Consider the following 18,437-nt stretch of genomic DNA (forward strand, 5'->3'; position numbering starts at 1 on the left):
ATACAGAACAATATATTAAACAGAATTTGAAACAAGAATAGCTAGTGTGATTTTCAAGCTTACAAGTATTTTTACAACATTTTTATTAGGCTGAAAACATTAAGTTGAGTCCTTTTTGTACGGTTTCATGCAATCTTCCATTCTACATTATAAACACCTCTAAAATGGAGTTTTGTATTTTTCTAATTTTAAAACAATTTTCAAATGCCAAGGACACTAATCTTTATATGATTATTTAAAAAATAATAATATGCATTAACTTAAATAAAAGCGATTTTGAGTAAAACTGTCCTCACATGTTTAAATTTCCTAACTAAAATGCCAAAAGATTCCAACTCAAGTCTCTTATGGCTTAAAAATAATCTTACCAGCCCCCAATTAATTTTAATAATATATTCATGTTTTAATGTTCAATATGATCTCATTTCCTTGCTTAAGAAATTCCTAGTTTTTAAAAAATAAAATGAAAAAATTAGCAAGACTTCTTGATCCATAGTGTCCACTTAAACTTACTATTTTAATTTGACTATTAATTACATACACTACGTAGTATGCATAACAAATAGATAATTTTTTGTATAATTCTGCTGCTAAAATCAATATTTGCTAGAAATACATTCTTATGACTCTTATTCTTTAGTCATCAAAAGTTTAATGCTAGATTTTGATTAATTTACAGTGTGTAAAATAATCTTAATTAGATTATAATAATAAACTTGAAAAATCACATTTAATGTTGATTTTATTACTTTTAAACATCTGAAGCTCATTTGTGAGTTCAAACATGCTACAAAAAAAATACTTAATTTTGATATATAGATGTACAAACCTGTAATTCATAAAGCCTTTTTACTTCAGAATTCAAGACTATTACTTTAATATTTCTAATTCATACTTTATTTTATAAAAAAAGAAAAACGATTCCTTTAAAGGATGTTGTAAAAATTTTATGAGCTTCATGCTTAAGAGTCTAAGTTAAATGTACAATAAATACCGTTAAATGGTTAATGTTTTATAAAAGAAATATAAATCTAAGAAAACCAAAATTATATATACATATAAATGATAATTGTTCCTCATATATTAGGTATTTATTATGAATCCAGTGATATTATATAGAAAACAACAATTTGTGTGTGGCTTCAGAAAGCAGAATTGGTACTAATAATTCTGTGGGAAGTCGCTTTAAACATCTGAAATAATTTTCTAGCAACTGTAGAAAGTTAGTAGAGATTGAAATGGGGTACCCCTAAGAAAGTGGGTTCCACATGATGACACAGAGGCTGGGTGGAAAAATAAGTGCATACAATACGAAGCTGGCTTTGAAGCACTTGAAGCCCCTTTCTGATTTTAACCTTTTAAGAATCCAAGTATTTTCCCAGAGACACATCTGCATTAATTCTAAAAGTGCAAACTATACATAAAATGGTTGTGTGAATTCATTATTAGTCAAATAAAGCTGAATTTTAAGACTACAAATCATATCCTCTAATTGACAATTTTCTCAGTGATTTTTCTTTAAAGTATACAGGCTTTTAAAGTAGTTCTTTACAGCAAACTTTCTCTGTAAATGACCATATAGTTGATATTTTTGACCTTGCGTGCCATAAGATCTCAATTTAGAGATAAAAGCAGCCATAGATAATATATAAATGAACACAGCTGGGTGGGTTTCAAAAAAGTTTATTTAAAAAAAAATAGTGGGGCTGGATCTGTCCCACAGGCCATAGTTAGCTAGTAACCTCATGCTTTAAAGCAGGGGCATAGTTGATTTAATATTGTCTTTTACTTACTTAATTTACAAAGACCAAAGCATAAGAACCTTTCCAATAAAGTGACAGGAATGTTATAGTAATTGTACGCTAAAACAAAGAAATGGCCCATATGGCACCACAAAGAGTAGATATTTGCAAAATATCTTGACGTGTACTCTTTCTGTTCCTTGACTGAATTACACATTAAGTCAACAGGATATAAAAGAATGAAATTCAGTTATAAATTATGCACTGTAAAACTTTGCTTCCAAATGTAATTGTCCTTAAATTTCTATCTGGACTAGAATGGTCTCCCAGGAGGAAAGTCTTAAAAAGCCAAACTAAAGAACTCGATTGGGACTCGTCAGCTCCACGTGCACAGAGAGGTCAACGGGATGATCCTTCGATGACAACAGTTCTAGATTCTGTTATTATGGAAGTGATATTGGTTGCTTTCCTGCTAATGTGCATTTAAATCTGAACTGTATTCAAAATGTTGTATTCAAATTTCATTGTACATAATTATTTCATCACTAACCCATAAGTTTCATGCATCTTGTATATTTGCCTGTTAAAAGCCAGGAAAACATATAGGCAATAAAATCAGCTCCACTGGCCAGAGAAGACCAGACATATCAACAGACAATTACTGGGTCAAAGGAAAAGTGTAGATACTTTAAACCCAGGAATCAGGATTGGTTCCTGTTAGCTTTGGGGGACTTCTACAAATTTGGAAAACCTATTATAAAATCTTTTAAGATGAAACATTTGAAATAATTTTCAACTGGCAATAAAATGACAGAAGGGAAACCACTGATTCAAATAGAATACTAATCACTTTTTTTTAATCTAAAAATTATCTTTCCTCATTTCCTATCTGGTATTTTTGAGAAGTACAGTTCAACTTTATTTCGGCAATAATGAATCATTTTATTATTAGCCAATATTGTTTGAAGGTTACTTTACTTATGCAAAACCTTGGAAGTATATTAACTATTTATGGAAAGTGTATTACCATTATCAGACTATTCTGTATAGTCTGAAACAGTAAGATTTTTATGGTCATGCTCTCTAATGTTTTGAGCACTGACAAGAGGATGTTCATTCGTTCATTCATTCAATATTTTTTGAGCACTTACATGATCAGGCACTGGAGTAGGAAATGGTATATAGTGCGGAGTAAAACAGACATAAAATATAAAACATTTATGCCCCTAAATGAACCACATTTTTCCAAAGCTTCATTTCCATACTTTATAAAAGAGGCTTAAGAAGCATGATGTTTTTACTGTGCTAAGGATAGCAGCAAAAACAAACAAAACATTGCAGAGTGGATATTCAAGAGCTAAATAAAAAGCAGAAATTATTTGGATCAGGGTTTTTCTTGACTACCTACATCATGATTGGCCTTAATGATTGGTCTTAGTATTTTTATAGACCAATCAATTCTATGGGTTTTTAAAGGGTGATATATCATTATTTATTTGATTCTTGACTTAAACTCATTGTTAAATTGTTTTTGTTTGACCAAGAAAGTTTGGATTGGAATTGACTACAATCAATTTTTTTTCATTTTTGATAGTACTTAGCAACCAAACAGAAAATTAGAGGTCTGTAGTTGTGTCTGAATGGCAAAATTTGGGGAGATGAATCTAGAAAGTGCTGGATAAATTTATTTCATTAATGTATTTCTACTAATTTGATTTTATTTTGAGAATATAAAATGACTTATGCCTCATAAATATATATAACATGTAAAATCTGAGTGTATTAAAATTATTATAAGGTAGAAAATATTTACTTTTCATTACTAGTTTTATTTTTATCCTAAAGTCTTAATTTATTGAAAAATCAGGTGACTGAATTCATTACTAATACTTTTTCTGTACCACATTATTTTTCCTCTAAGAGCATTGGAAAGGCTATGAAAGATAATCAAAATAACTTCCTATCTAGTTTGATTCCATTTTCATACCTATTCCTGACAAGTTTTGAACTTCAATACAGAAAAAATGGAGTATATACATCTCAGCCATTTTGAAACACGCTAGTTCATGATAAAGGGCATTTGAACACTATCACTGTGCAGTGTTTTTCTGTAGCTGGATGTGACCATATATTTAAACAAACAAATACGTGTGTGTAAACAATTTTCCTTAGAAATTGTAGTTATATAGTCTAATAATTTTCTACAATTCTTTATGTCAAGCATATAGCACTGGTGGGCTTGGTTTTGCTCAACATTTTACCAATTTGTAAAAATATCAACGAGCCAGTATTATGTTAGCTTTTCTCTTTGCCTGTTGAGTACAAGAGGAGTTGACCCGTTTATTTACAGGCTCAACAAAGGCAACCCATTTCATGCTATTGCACTGACCCTTAACAAAGATCTTGTAAATGAAAAGCCTATTACAATATGTACAAGGGACCTTTAATTGCACAAGAGGCTTTCTGTTACAAGGTTTTTCAGTGCTATACCATTACTACAGTCTAAGTTGGTAAAATGTTTCTTAGGTTATTGATAGGAACTATCAATCCCCCCATATCAAAATATGTAAATACAGTTTGCGGCATTCAACTAAGTTTACACTGTAATAATAATACCTTTTAAATAACTATTGGTCAGAAAGATAAACTGTTTTTCCAATCATATAAGAATTAAATATTTAGAACATGCATAAAAGTTCATTAAGTTTTTAAAGTCTAATCAAATACAACTTTGTTTTTAATAATAGTCTTTGGAAACAAAAATAGTTATTTTAAACTTGATACTAGTTCATTTCATAACAGAAAATTTTAATTTTAGTAAAAGACAGTTCTCTTTTTACAAAATAACTATATAGTTGGAATTTCTACTACTTTGAAATGTTTAGTGAAGAACGCATATACCTAACAAAACATACTCAAATACCCAAATACATTCTACATGTTATTTATGGTAAGTAATGATATTTAAAACGAATTTTCAGTGAAGTACTCATATATATATATATAGGGTGAGATATTTCAACTGATTAACTCAGAAATTTCTGAATGAGTGCAATATATTTAGACAGTCTTACAAAATACTGAAACCAAATATTCAATTTCATTAAACCATTCATATTGGGTGTTTTATTTCTGAAAGGCTCATGTCAAAATGATTTAGTTTGATTTTTTACAACAATGGTGGGCTGACTTGACAGCACCTGACAAAACAGTTCAGTGAACTTCACTATACCAGATACAAAGAACCTGAACTGGCTACTCTATGAAATGTCCACTGTGGCATGGAGTTATGACAGTAATAACTTAGACAAAAGTTTAACTTCTGCTTAAATAAGAGAACTGCTTTACTAGTTTTATGGATAAAGGTATTTCCATTATACTCCAGTTTCTCTTAATTATTTATTAGAATCCCCAAATCCTACCTTTTAAAAACTAACAATTTATATTTAGTCTCATGTTTTCTTAATGAGGAAAAGAATTTCTTCTTATTACTAAACTGTCAAAAACTCTTTTAGCAATATTAATCAATAAAAGAGGGAAACATTTTGCAACCATAAGATTTACTGCTTAATTTTGCTTACAGACAGTATTCAAAGAACTTCCAATAAATAAAACATTTGCAACAAGAAAAACAGGTTTTAATATGAATGGATCAAACCTTAATTAGAACTAGCTATTATAAAATGGGAGGCAAAATTAGAAATTTAAAAAATTGAATTTGGTAGACTCTTATAAGGTGTATACACCTTAATTATCTCACAAGATAATTTTTGATGCTCCAAAGATGATATATGTAAAATTATTTAGAAAAATATAATAGAGAAACATAGTAACTATCTATGAGTAAATATTTACAGAAATACCTGAATGTAGAACTTATATGAATACAATAATAATATAGTATAATTAAATTTGGGATACTTTTGAACCATATCAAAATAATGATTAGAACAACGAAACTACATTTTTTTGTATAGAATACTTTCCCTGCCTTATTTAGCAAAGATCCAGAAATCCTACAGAATTCAATATGACAAGTATCACTTCTGTCAGTAAATCTGTCAGTGTTTCAGGGAATGGTTTAGCAAATTAATTTTTTTTATATAAAAATATCTATCACATACTAACAATACGTAAAAATATAAGGAAACAACAATCTTGCCACCCTAACATTCATATATGTGTGTGTGTGTGTGTGTGTGTATACATGTATCTATGTATAGATACATGTATATATATATGCATATATGCATACACATATAAATAAAACAGCAAAATGTTACATAAGGGAGAAGCTATGATTAATCCAATTTGAATTTTATAATGTATTTTATAAAAATAGTGTAGAAATGCTTGCTAGGAACAGAAGACTTTTTAACTTGAATGTTAAATGATTATGTATAAGTATGTGTATGTATGTATACGCATACATATATATGTATACACGTATATATGTGTGTATACATACATATATACACACATATTTTTTGAGGTTTGTTTTTTTATCCATCAGGCCTTCTGGCTTATGTAGTGGAGGTGAGATGGCAATGCATCTTGGGGCGTGGTGAGTAGTTAATGGTTAAAGAGCACAGGTTTTGGAATAAAATAGACTTGAGTTTAAGTATCACTTCTGTCAGTAAATCTGACTTTGGGTTAGTTATTTGATTTCTGTGAACCTCAAGTTTCCTCCTTCGTAAAATGTAAATAAAAATGGTATACAGTAGTTATGAAATCTATGAGGTAATGGCTATAAAACACTTGCAATAGTCCCAGATCCCTGTTAAACACTCAAAAAACTTATTTTTTTCCTAATGATTAACAGAACTCTTGAACGTGTTAACTTTCCAGTGTAATTCTGCACATAGAGTCAGATCTGCATTTAATCCTGGCTCTAACCACAGTTCTATGACTTTGGGAGGGTTATATAACTCTTATATTTCCTTACATTAAAATGTGTGTAATAATGGCTATGGCAAGGGTTTCTGTGAGGATCAAATAAGAATTCAATATGACAATGTATGTGAGAGCATCCAACATGATGCCTAAAACAAATGAGATGCCCAATATATGTTTTTAAATACCTTTCTGTTAGACATGAGTTACTTTAAATATAGTATTTTAATATAACTTAACAAATATTTACGGAAGACCTACTATATGTGCTCAGGATTTAGCTGCGAACAAGACAGATTATGTTCTTACTCTCATGAAGGCTACAACAGGTAAGGATGAGTGAAGCTGGGAAAATAAACAAACAAGTTAACTGATAAACAACTGTAGTAATACATATGTGTTACACTGAGAATTAAAATTGAGTACATGATAGCAGGTAACAGAGTGAATACTTCAGATGGACTAGTCAGGGAAGATGTCTTTAAGAACGAAATTGAGATATTTAACCTACAATCCAGTGACAAGAAAAAGCCATGAAAGGATCACAAGATGAACATTCTGGATATCTGCTGTGCAAAGACATTTGAGGAAGAAGTATGGATGTTTTAGGTACAAACGTATCCCCAAAACTACCCGTATCAATCACATATATATTACATATTCAAGTATGGATGCCATATTTACTAAGCTCTATGTTATATTTATTCCTCTTTCGGGCACCTTGGAGAATATATTAGTATAATACAGGGTCTCACCTTCTAGCTGATGAAATGAGATGGCCAAGATTTGTCATCATTTTTTGTTTTCTTTTTTCTATCTTCCGTAAGTACCATAAATAATACATGTGGAAGGAAGTTTCAGGGAGTATCATGTAAACTGGACAAATTTTGCTATAGCAGTTCTACAAAGGCTTTAAAAAAATGTTTTGACTATTTTAATTTTCCTGCAGCTACATACACCATAGTACATACAGAAATGTTTGTATCTGCAAAATTTTAGAAGGAGAAGAGACCTTTTTCTCTTTGTATTCTTAGATGATGATGAATCTGTATCATCCTGGTCTCAAAGGTGAGATTACTGCATTACAGGTATCACACGATCTTTATGAATGACTCATAGACTGAAGACTATTTTGAAAGATTCTAAATATTTGACCTTTGCTATGTGCAACTGTCTCACTATCCAAATATACGCTTTCCTTAAATTTCCCAAGTAAAATGTAGTATAAAAATTAGTGCGATGTGAAATATTAGCCACTAAGTTCAATTTATAAAATGAACACTTTTATATAAAAACTATTCACAGCCGAAATGTCATAAGATATTTAAAAATATTTCTCAAAGAAATAGGATTCATTTGAGGTGACGAATGATAAGTTTAATTATCTTAGGTGTTGGTGACCATACAGAAACTTTAAGGTATGTAACAGCCAATCATGAATTTACTTTTCCTTGCCAAATGAAGCAATGATGTTCTGCCAGCCAAATTCACAGGAAGCATGTGAAATGAACACAAAAGCAAACAGGCCTTAGGCTGCCTAAGGGAAAGTCAGCAAGATGGCAGCTTCAATCATTCGGAATAATACCACAGCAGCCGTAGGCTTTTCTCAGAATGGAAACATGTCACTATTACTGCAATATTCCAACAAATCAGAACGCAGAGTAAAGAACACTTATGCAATCACATCTTGGAAGGGCACTTAACTCAACATTTAAGTGGAAAATAATTATAAAGAAATTTCAGAAAAATTGTCCGCGAACATAAATAACTCAGGGAAAAATGTTTTTTTCCTTTCAACGCGCTTAATAGATTTTTAAAAAGCTTACCACTTAGGAACAATTTCCTTTTACATTCTCCTTTAGGAATTATTAACGTAAAGACAAATTTTTATGAAGTGGTAAGTGAAAAGTTTGGGATTCAGGCTTCCAGCAAGACACTCATTTGTCCCCTGATACAGTATTATTACTTTGGAAGTTTGATCAAGGGGAATAAGCTTTCACAACATTTATATAGGAAGTTGAAAAAGTACTTCAAATATTTTGGGAACTTATCTAATCAGTGTACTTTTAGCATATGTCTAGTCATGTAGCCATCTTTGGTCAATCATCAAAAAATCAAAGGCAAATTGGCATGACTCGACCCTAACTTTAATACCGCATGATTGTGCCGTGTAAGCTTGTTTTGTATGAGAGCTGCTGTGGTTTTAGCAGAGAGATTAACAACCGGACCTAAGCTGGCTTCCAAACCTTGCCCTGCTGATGCCTCAAGCTCTTTGAAGTCTGACCATCATACCTGGCAAAACAACAGTGGGAACTAGGATGGTGTCAGATCTAATCAAATTGTTCGCTGCAGCATAGCTAACTATGGGGTTCACTAATTGGCCCAATTGCGGATTATACCTTTTGCTACAGATTCAAGACAATAATTTAGTTAAATGATGTTTTTTTCCCCTTATCTCTTCCAATTAAGATTCCAAAGTGGGAAGAAATAGGATTAGACAGTCTCAAAACTGTGTTCCCTTAAGGTGCTATGCACTTTTGACAAGCTCACTATGACATGTGAAACATTATAGAGCATAGTATTAAACCAACTTCTGGAGATTCTGTGCAACCTATATGACATTACTGTAGGTCTATATCACCTCGGAATTAAAGTATAAATAAGGGGATAGTAATATAATGAATACATTAAATATAAACACATAGAAAATGACATTTCCAATGTTGAAGAATATTAATTTAGGTTTACTTTTGACCTATGGTTTCATCCATATATAGATGACTATGTTCTACTTTGATTTTCTTTTGCTATTACAGCATATCTGGGAATTGAAACACCAACCAGTATTTGTGGAGGGCACCATTACTGGAAAAGGTATATTGGGCTATATGGTCCATGATGCTACAACTTAATAATGATCCTGAGCAAGACATTTATGTGCCCATTATTTTATTTTAGTGACATAATTGTGAATTGACAGTAAGTTAACTATCCCTCCTCTATACCTCTAGAGATAGCAAATATATAGTTTTTTTTCTACATCCCATTTAAAACTGGAAAGGCTGTTGACAAAAAATGTAGGGAAGTAAGGAAACCTAGGATCAAAAATATGCAACACACTAGATGGTCCCACACCGTCAGTGACTAACACCCTTGTAGTTTTTAAGAATTTAAGCTTTTCCAACGCGTAAAAATTTCAAATACTTCTACTGTGTCATATCAAGTATATTATAGTATTATTATAAAGCTAATTTATACTAATGGCATATACTACTCTGATTGTACTACTTAAGGATGAATCTACTAAGTAAGTGGGTCAAAAATAATAGTTACTTAATAAATACTAGTTTATCTATTATTCTCTGAGAAAAAGTTCTTGGTGATTAGAGAGGTACCAAGGTCCTATATTCTGAATAATGGGCAAAGTATAACTTTGCCCATTAAGTAAACTTGATTTACTTTGATTTTCTGAACTCTCAATATTTATTTAGTATACAAGACCCACATAGATACACTACTTACAATTACTATTTTTGGACCAGTTAAAGCCTACATAAGTATTATTTATCCTTATATTGAAAATCTGTAGTGAAAGGTGTATGTCTTTTGTATATTTCAGTGTAATCCAGTAACCATACTTTCTGACTTGAATATAGAAACAGTGAATCCTAGATCTGGAAAACTGTCCCATTACTAAAGCAGAAACCCTGCTTTAATCTTAACAGAGGTTGTAACTAATGTAATAATATGCTATCATCATTTATATTAGAAAATTTGATTACTAGAATGCATTAAAATATGATCAAGCTGAACAATACAAAATTAAAATAGCAAAATAATATTAAATTCAAGTAATTTGCTGCTCTTATGATGTCATCCAATTAAATGCAGTGATATTTCAAGTCCTACCAAATCTTTAGTATGTATTATAATTACATCACAATTACTAATATAAAGAAAAAGCTGTGGGCCGGCCTGGTGGCTCAGGTGGTTAGAGCTCCATGCTCCTAACTCCGAAGGCTGCCGGTTCGATTCCCACATGGGCCAGTGGGCTCTCAACCACAAGGATGCCGGTTCGACTCCCCCAAGAGATGGTGGGCTGTGCCCCCTGCAACTAGCAACAGCAACTGGACCTGGAGCTGAGCTGCGCCCTCCACACCAAGACTGAAAGGACAACTTGAAGCTGAATGGCACCCTCAACAAATAAGATTGAAAGGACAACAACTTAACTTGGAAAAAAGTCCTGGAAGTACACACTGTTCCCCAATAAAGTCTTGTTCCCCTTCCTCATATAAAAATCTTAAAAAAAAAAAAGCTGGTTAATTATAATCTCAACATTAGAGAAGCAAAAATTACAGAAATTGAAAAAGAAAATGCAAGTCTAAGTAGTTATTTCAGCTTGGAAATGAAGCTACGTGCCCAAGGTATACATCTTTCAGAAATTCACTGTGAATAGATCACTTGACCAGTGGAGCTTATACAATACTTATAACTATTATTTGGACTACTTTTAAAACTCCATAATTTATCTCTATTACATATATTTCAGCAAAGATTTTTAATCTACTAAGTGTATGACTGCTCTTAGTTCTGGGATAGATACAAAGATGAGAAAGACATAGTTTCTGTATATTATTATCATATCTTAGTTTATTATCACAATTAGCTATCTTTGTTATAAAATATTTAATCATTATATAGAAACAATAAACAAACCAGTACAGTGCCTGGTGCACAATAAAGGTTTAATGAGTGGCTACTATGATCGAATGGAGGTTAGATGGTAAGGTGAAGGAATAGGTAGTATATCATGAATAATCAAATAGGCTAGAGAGTTACCATGTACAGTTTACAAGGATTATCAATTTGCAAAGAATTGGAAAGCTACTTCTTTTAACTTGAAGCCATATTGAATCAATTTAAAATTTTCTCTTTTAGTTATCCAGAATGCATGCCAGGATTTTAATGTCATTATTGTAGATATAATTCTGCTATGGATTTTGTAGAGGAGCTAATTTTTAGAATACTAAGAATTAGTAAAAATTTACTGCGACTATGTAAATGCTTCCACTTGCATCTGGACAATACCAATACACACCCCAAGAAGGAAGAAATACTTTTTTGTCTTCTCCAAATCACTCAAAGAAATTAGAGACGTCTGGTTAAAGTTGCTCTACTTGTTAGAAACTTTTGGTAGCTATTAGTAAAAAATATATTCAGTTTTCATACATAAAAAGGGCGATGATTTAATAAATCAAGGAAACGTTACCAGAAAAATAGAGATGAGGGTGTTTGCTTATTTCTTTTGGCCCTTGTTCCCACCCATGCTGCCTTTTGATACCATGTGGCTGACAGGAAATTTCAACATGTAACAAATCTACTTGTATGGAATCAGAAAAGTTCTTTCTGCTTTATCTGCTAAACTACCTTTCCCTTCTGAAAGTAAGACACAGATTCAATGCCTGGCATAGTATAGACTCAGACTTTACAGACTAGTACAGCGTATATTTTATTTTTTTAATATCAGAGCAGTTTCAAAAATTATTTGTTGTACATATTAAAACATTGCCACTTGGTAGATAATATTTCCCTCAATAAAGAAGTTGTCTTGTTTCCAGTTCTTGTAATATATCACCAAAGACTTGCTATCTGTTTGGATATGCATTTTATAATGTACAATGCTATATTTAAGCATTTAATCTTATGTGAATCACATTATTTTTATCCTGTTATAATTATACCTACATGTACTTCTGTTAGATTTGTTTGAGTCTTTAATTTATATTTTAATCACCAAGTTGAATTTGTTTTCAGTTTTATTTATTTACCAAGTTGAATTTTATGGTATAAATTATTTAGAATGTTTACCTATATTTCTAAATAAATAGAAACTTACTGATAAGTTATAAGCCAAAAAAGTAAAGGATTTGATTGACTGCATTTAATATTAACTTAAAGAAAAACCTAACCATCTATTTGTCTTTTGTTTGCAAATATAGCTTCCAAACCACAGGGTGACCAACGATAATGGTTCCTTTAGTTTAGAATAGTGGGAAGAGAAGGGAGGAAATGGAACAGAAACCTATATGGTTAATAAATGATCTTTCGTCAGTTCCAATGGTGAAATATAGTCACTATTAGAACCTAAAATTATTCAAAGGAGAGGTTCCACTTGACATGTGTAAGTCCTTTATTCCCCCCCTTACCCCCAAAATAAGACTCAGTGTGTGTGTGTGTGTGTGTGTGTGTGTGTGTGTGTTTGAGAGAGAGAGAGAGAGAGAGAGAGAGAGAGAATGAGAATGTGTAAACATAATTCACACTACTAAGAGACTTCTTCCCTGGGTGCAATATTTTTTTCACTAGGGAATCTCCTTGCTTAGTTCGTATGGTGATAGATATGATATCTTAGACCTGGATATCAGAATACTCATCTTAGGAGAAATGTGCTACATGGAGAAGAAAAACTTACATCTTTTATTAAAAATACAATAGAAAATAATGAGGCATACTTTCCTTGTGACACTACAACTATAACTTTACATTTACATTTATAACTATATATATTATGGTAAATTTCTCAATATTCCGTCAGAAAAACTGAAACAGTGTTTGAACAATTACAGTGTTGGGTACCATTTCAATGGTTTCTCTTGAGAACTAAAGCAAATTAGCTCAAGACTCAGTATTTCTACACTCTCATTCCTTTGGCTTTAAGTGGCTTTTGAAGGGAGCATCCCTAGATGAGAAACTTCTAACACTCCTGCAGAGATGACCTGCTTGAAGAACTGGCTGCCTGATTAACTATTAACTGCTCTCAATAGGATTAGATAATTAAGGACATTGATGACCATTAATTAGGAGGAGGGCACGTTAATTTGTCACTGGATAGGGCCCTTACAATGATTTATAGGTTAGTGTTACTTGCAAATGTGAAGGGAAAGAGAAAGAGAGAGAGAACCATTAAGTTACCTTATCAAGTGGCCAGCTAAAGAGGGCAGAGGGTCAAAGAAGGGCCAAAGTGGTCACTTAAGGGTGAAGTCCCAAACACCAAAGCTGTGCCAAGCCACATTGACCATCATTTGGTGATGAAGTTAAAAATATGCTAATTTATTGGTGGCAATTCTCTCTTTTTATGGTTTCAAGCAGTTAAGACAAGTGGCCTGCTTAAGAGCTTTTCATTTGAAAAGAGATTAAACAAAATGGTTTGTCAAGGCTGCTTGGCTGTTTTATGTCTTTGTTAAAAAAAATTGCACTGACTATACTGATAACTATCACATCACCCAAAAGCCATCTCTCTCCGAGCATTTATTTCGTTAATAAATACATCAACCCTAATTGCTTAATAGTGCTATGTTCATTTGCTCTTTAGCAAGATTAAGTTGAAATAAATCTTTTGTACTACCACTTTCTGTCACTATTGCTTGCGCAAAGGTCACAAAAAAAGTTTAAGTTGTGTAGAAAATTTACTTAAAGACACTGATGTAAATTATAGTACTTTGTTTTATTCAGCACAGAAAGCAGAAAGGTGATTTCACTACTAGTGAAAAAAACCTGCTTTTAGAATGTAGATAAGGATCCTCTTGTCTTAGTCATACACAGTTGTGGGTAGACTTGACATTCCATACACAAATAAGCACAGCTCATTAACATGTAATTAAATATGGCTTTGAAAGCCTTGGAGATATGCCAGTCATACTCATCAGGTAAGTTTGGAGTTTACTTTTAACAGACATTTAAAATAAAATCATTTTTGCTATACTCTAATAATATGCCATTAAAAGAAAAAAATAGGATAGTCTTAAACAATTATCTCGTTATACCAAAAGAACTTAAAAATATTTAGCATGAAACATCTAAGAATTTCAATGAAGTAAAAAAAATATATATATATATATATATATATAAATAAAGAGATACTATTTACCTCAAGACTGAAGTAAAATATAAAAATTCTCTCTTACCTCAATGGTGAATAGCTTCCTTTTTAGTTTAAAAGCTAAGTCTTTGACGTCTGATACATCACAAATCAAATTATTAAGCCGAGGAATCTGCCGTATATGAATCAAACCTCGTGGAAAGAAAATTGAAAGGAAAAAATTAAAAACGCTGTCACTGGATGCATAAATTAAAGAATCTTGGAACAGAATCTTTTAAATTTACACACAAGCAACCTCCCCTTTAAAACTGGAGCTTACTACCAGGAGCAATGAAGCAAATGGTGTGATTATACTCAAGTAATCAAGCAGAATAAGATAAACAGAAATCCTTGTGCGAGGAAAACTAATTGCACTTCGGTACAGAAGTACAGATGTAAAGAGGGATCTTAATACTTGTCAAAACTACAGCCGGTTTGTGTGTGATTTTCTCTTGTATTTACAGTAAGCAAATATGGCTATCACCTTGCATGCTGCCCACGGCACCACTGAGTGATCTTTATTTTATTAAATGCACCAGTAAGCAGCCAGCAAAACAAGGCTTATGGGTTACTGATAACCAGTGAAGCACTAATGAAAAGTATTTCATTTTGTACCTTATTAATGACTTGAACAAACCATTGAAGAAAACTACATTTTAGAGTACCCTCTAGGATCAAACGTTAACCCCTAGGCCATCCCAAGACACTCATTTCTGTGGCGTGTTAGACCTTTATGTAGCTGCTATAAGCTTTGTAACAGTGCTAGGTAAACCGTGAGCTTTGGCCTCTTGTCAGTAGAAACACTTGCTAATTTTTTCTGACAAGGGCACTGGATGGCTTTTGTGCAGCTTAATGCAGTTTCTGACTAAACTGGGGGTCATTTGCCACAGAAGAAGACATGAAGACTCTTCAGTGCATCTCTCTGCCTGACTCAGTTCATATTTAAAAATCACCATCCAAAGACACTGATCGCTAAACACAGGGAAAGAAAGCAAATCCAGAGCTGAAATTAGATAAATCTTACTTCTAGAACTGTTTCTCTAGTATATAGTTTTGTGTATGCTTGGATGCTTAGCAACATATATATATATTCATTTTGGCTTAAAAGGGTAAACCTCCAGGTACTTAATTTTAGAAATGGCCCTTCAAAAATATCTGAAATATCTGACTTATTTTTTTTAACCTAAAAGAATGTAATAGGTGTTAAGACAGCTTTTAGATACAAATTAAAAATATGTCATGCAGAACTATTTAGTGGAATATATTAGAAATGAGCACAGCATACTTTCATTTGCACATTTTTCATTTTAACCCTTCACATGCTTGTTTAGCTAACTATTAAATCAGGAATGTTTATAGAACGAATGAATGATTCATCAAGTCTTTCTTATTAATAGAAATTTTATTGGTCATCAGAATCACCCATTAATCTGTGAGGAATAATTTATCAATTCAGCACCAAGAAATCACAGCCTTTCAACCATTGAAATGTTTTAATCAAATTAAATATTTTAGAATATAAAATATAATTTTACTAAATCTACAATGTCATAATGCCTACAAATGATACTCAGATGTAATTTCTTAAGGTAATACTTGAATTGTTTTAAAAGAAGATAGAAATAGTAAAAAATTAAAGAAACAGTTTATCCAGTTATAAGTCTTAGGGATATAATGTACAGCATGGTGACAATATGTAATAATACTGTGCTGTTTATTTGAAAGTTGCTAAGAGAGATCTTAAAAGTTCTCATCACAAGAAAAAAAAATTTGTAACTCTGTTTGGTGATGAATGTTAAGTAAACTTACAGTGGTAACCATTTCTCACTATATCACATATCAAATAATTATGTTGTACACCTAAAGCTAATACAATGTTATATGCCAATTATAGCTCAATAAAAAATAAAATAGTTCACTCTTAATAGCTCTCTCTCTATCATAATGACAATAATACATTAAAAGAATGATATATAGCGTCAACCTGGGTATATACCATGTACATACTTAAGCAAGTGAATGATCATGAGGCACATTATTTTATGTAGCTTTTTGTTCACAGCTTTTACAGGCTTTTGAACAATACTCAATTGTTAGATTGTGCTATTTTATTTTTTAAAGATTGTATGTTGACTCTCAAAGCAGTGACAATTATGTAAAATGTCTTATAATTTTTTTTTTGGTAGACTCTAGAAATTGCCACAGTCCTACAATCACAATCTTATGCAATCTTGTAACAGGCTTCAAATAAGCTATTCAGTATTCATACTAGAGGTTTCTATGTAAGTAAAGTAGTTCCACAATAATAACAGCAATCATTAATATTTACACAGAATAAGTAAATAAGTAAAAATCTATTATTCATCAAACTATATTCAGTTTAGATCGAAAATATGCATAATTACTAACCTTTTCTATTGCAACAGTTCTATGTAAGAACCTTTATTAAAAAAATCCCCAAATTAACCAAATGACTAAAATACTATTAAAAGGTTCAAAATGATAAGCTAAAAAGTCTGATTAATTGACCTGTGTTTATACTAGGGAGTGATATTTTTAAATTTGTGCATAACTCAAATTAACAACAAAATGAGAAGACAGAAAAAAGTCCAAATATAATCATGGATGCTCTCTTCCTGAAAATGTGATTGACAAAGACTTTTAAAACATAACACAGTATGAATTTTATTTTTAATTTACCATACAGCTAAGCTTTGTGAAGTATAAGCCTTTATACGAAGCTGTTATTATTAAAAGTAATATATTTATTTCAAACATGGCTAATAAGCATGACTTATTCCATGGCAACTTTAGGCGACTGGGACAACAAAATGTACATGTGACTGAGCCATGCCTTAGTACTTGGGTTTGACTCTTTTCAACAGTTACTATAGTCTGCAGTGTTAATGCACTTTGGTGACAAGCTGCCATGAAAGACTGGCCAGGAATAAAAGAATTTAACAGATATATTATAAAATAAAATTCATGCTACTTGACAGTAAATATTATGACTGGACAAGAGCTTCCAGGTACCCTAGAAGCAACCAGGACATGCTCTTCTCATTGTAAAGGTGCTGCTTACCATGATAATCCTTATATAATGGGTTGGTTTCTCTCTCAGAACCAATAAATGACTCCAGATGAACTACTGTATCTGACAAGTTTGTAATACGAGCAATAATTGCTTTATTCTGTAAAACAAGGAAATAAAACACTCGTGTTATATTTAAAAATATAACATCTATACAGTGCCATTATGCCATCTCAAAGACAAATTGTAGAGGAGACAGATTGCCAACATAGAGAGAGAAATGACTGAAAAGTTAAAGGTACCACAGGCCAAAAAATACGAAAGCTTGCCCTGAGTTGAAAATTCCAGCCCGTGTAGATATACTATTTTAATTTAAAGAGTTGAGGGGATACCTTAATTTTGGTAGAAAACATAAATTATTTTTCCTCTTGTCTTTATGCTTTTATACTATTATTTTTTAAATTACTTTACTCATTGCCCATTGGAAAATCTGAGGGACACCAGGATTCAGGAGCAGTAGATAGTACGGTAAAATGTGTAAGGCAAGGTCCCATTGTCATCTGTTAACTGGGACCAGGTCCCAGCCCCATAACAGCTGAGGTCCTCTATGTCATATTAGAAACAGAGAAGGGTCCAGCTAAGAGGCTGCAGACTGACTAGCTCTGGGGTCTTCTGTTCTCTTTCCAGATGCCGCTATTTGGCTCTGGGATAACAATAAAGGCAAAGAAAAGATGGCAGATAACTAGCACTAGACTAGTAGCCTACTCTATCCTTCCCAACACAACCTGATATGAACCCAAAATATTGCTAAACAATGCATCTTTAAAAAGTTAGATTTTAAAGGAGCGAAAGTTCT

At 32.0% G+C, this 18,437-nt stretch overlaps 1 protein-coding gene across 1 annotated transcript in view; it reads right to left on the reverse strand.

Moving 5' to 3' along the window:
* The window catches only part of ELP4 (elongator acetyltransferase complex subunit 4), a 213,802-nt gene that overhangs the window by 98,809 nt on the left and 96,556 nt on the right, over positions 1-18,437 (reverse strand). The window contains exons 8-9 of the mRNA XM_033119874.1: positions 17,633-17,741; positions 14,597-14,703 (exon numbers count right to left, since the gene is read on the reverse strand). Of these exons, the coding sequence (XP_032975765.1) occupies positions 14,597-14,703; positions 17,633-17,741 (216 nt within the window). The remainder of the gene's footprint in view (positions 1-14,596; positions 14,704-17,632; positions 17,742-18,437) is intronic.

This window comes from Rhinolophus ferrumequinum, chromosome 11 (genome assembly GCF_004115265.2).
Source record: "Rhinolophus ferrumequinum isolate MPI-CBG mRhiFer1 chromosome 11, mRhiFer1_v1.p, whole genome shotgun sequence".
NCBI classification, from domain to species: domain Eukaryota; kingdom Metazoa; phylum Chordata; class Mammalia; order Chiroptera; family Rhinolophidae; genus Rhinolophus; species Rhinolophus ferrumequinum.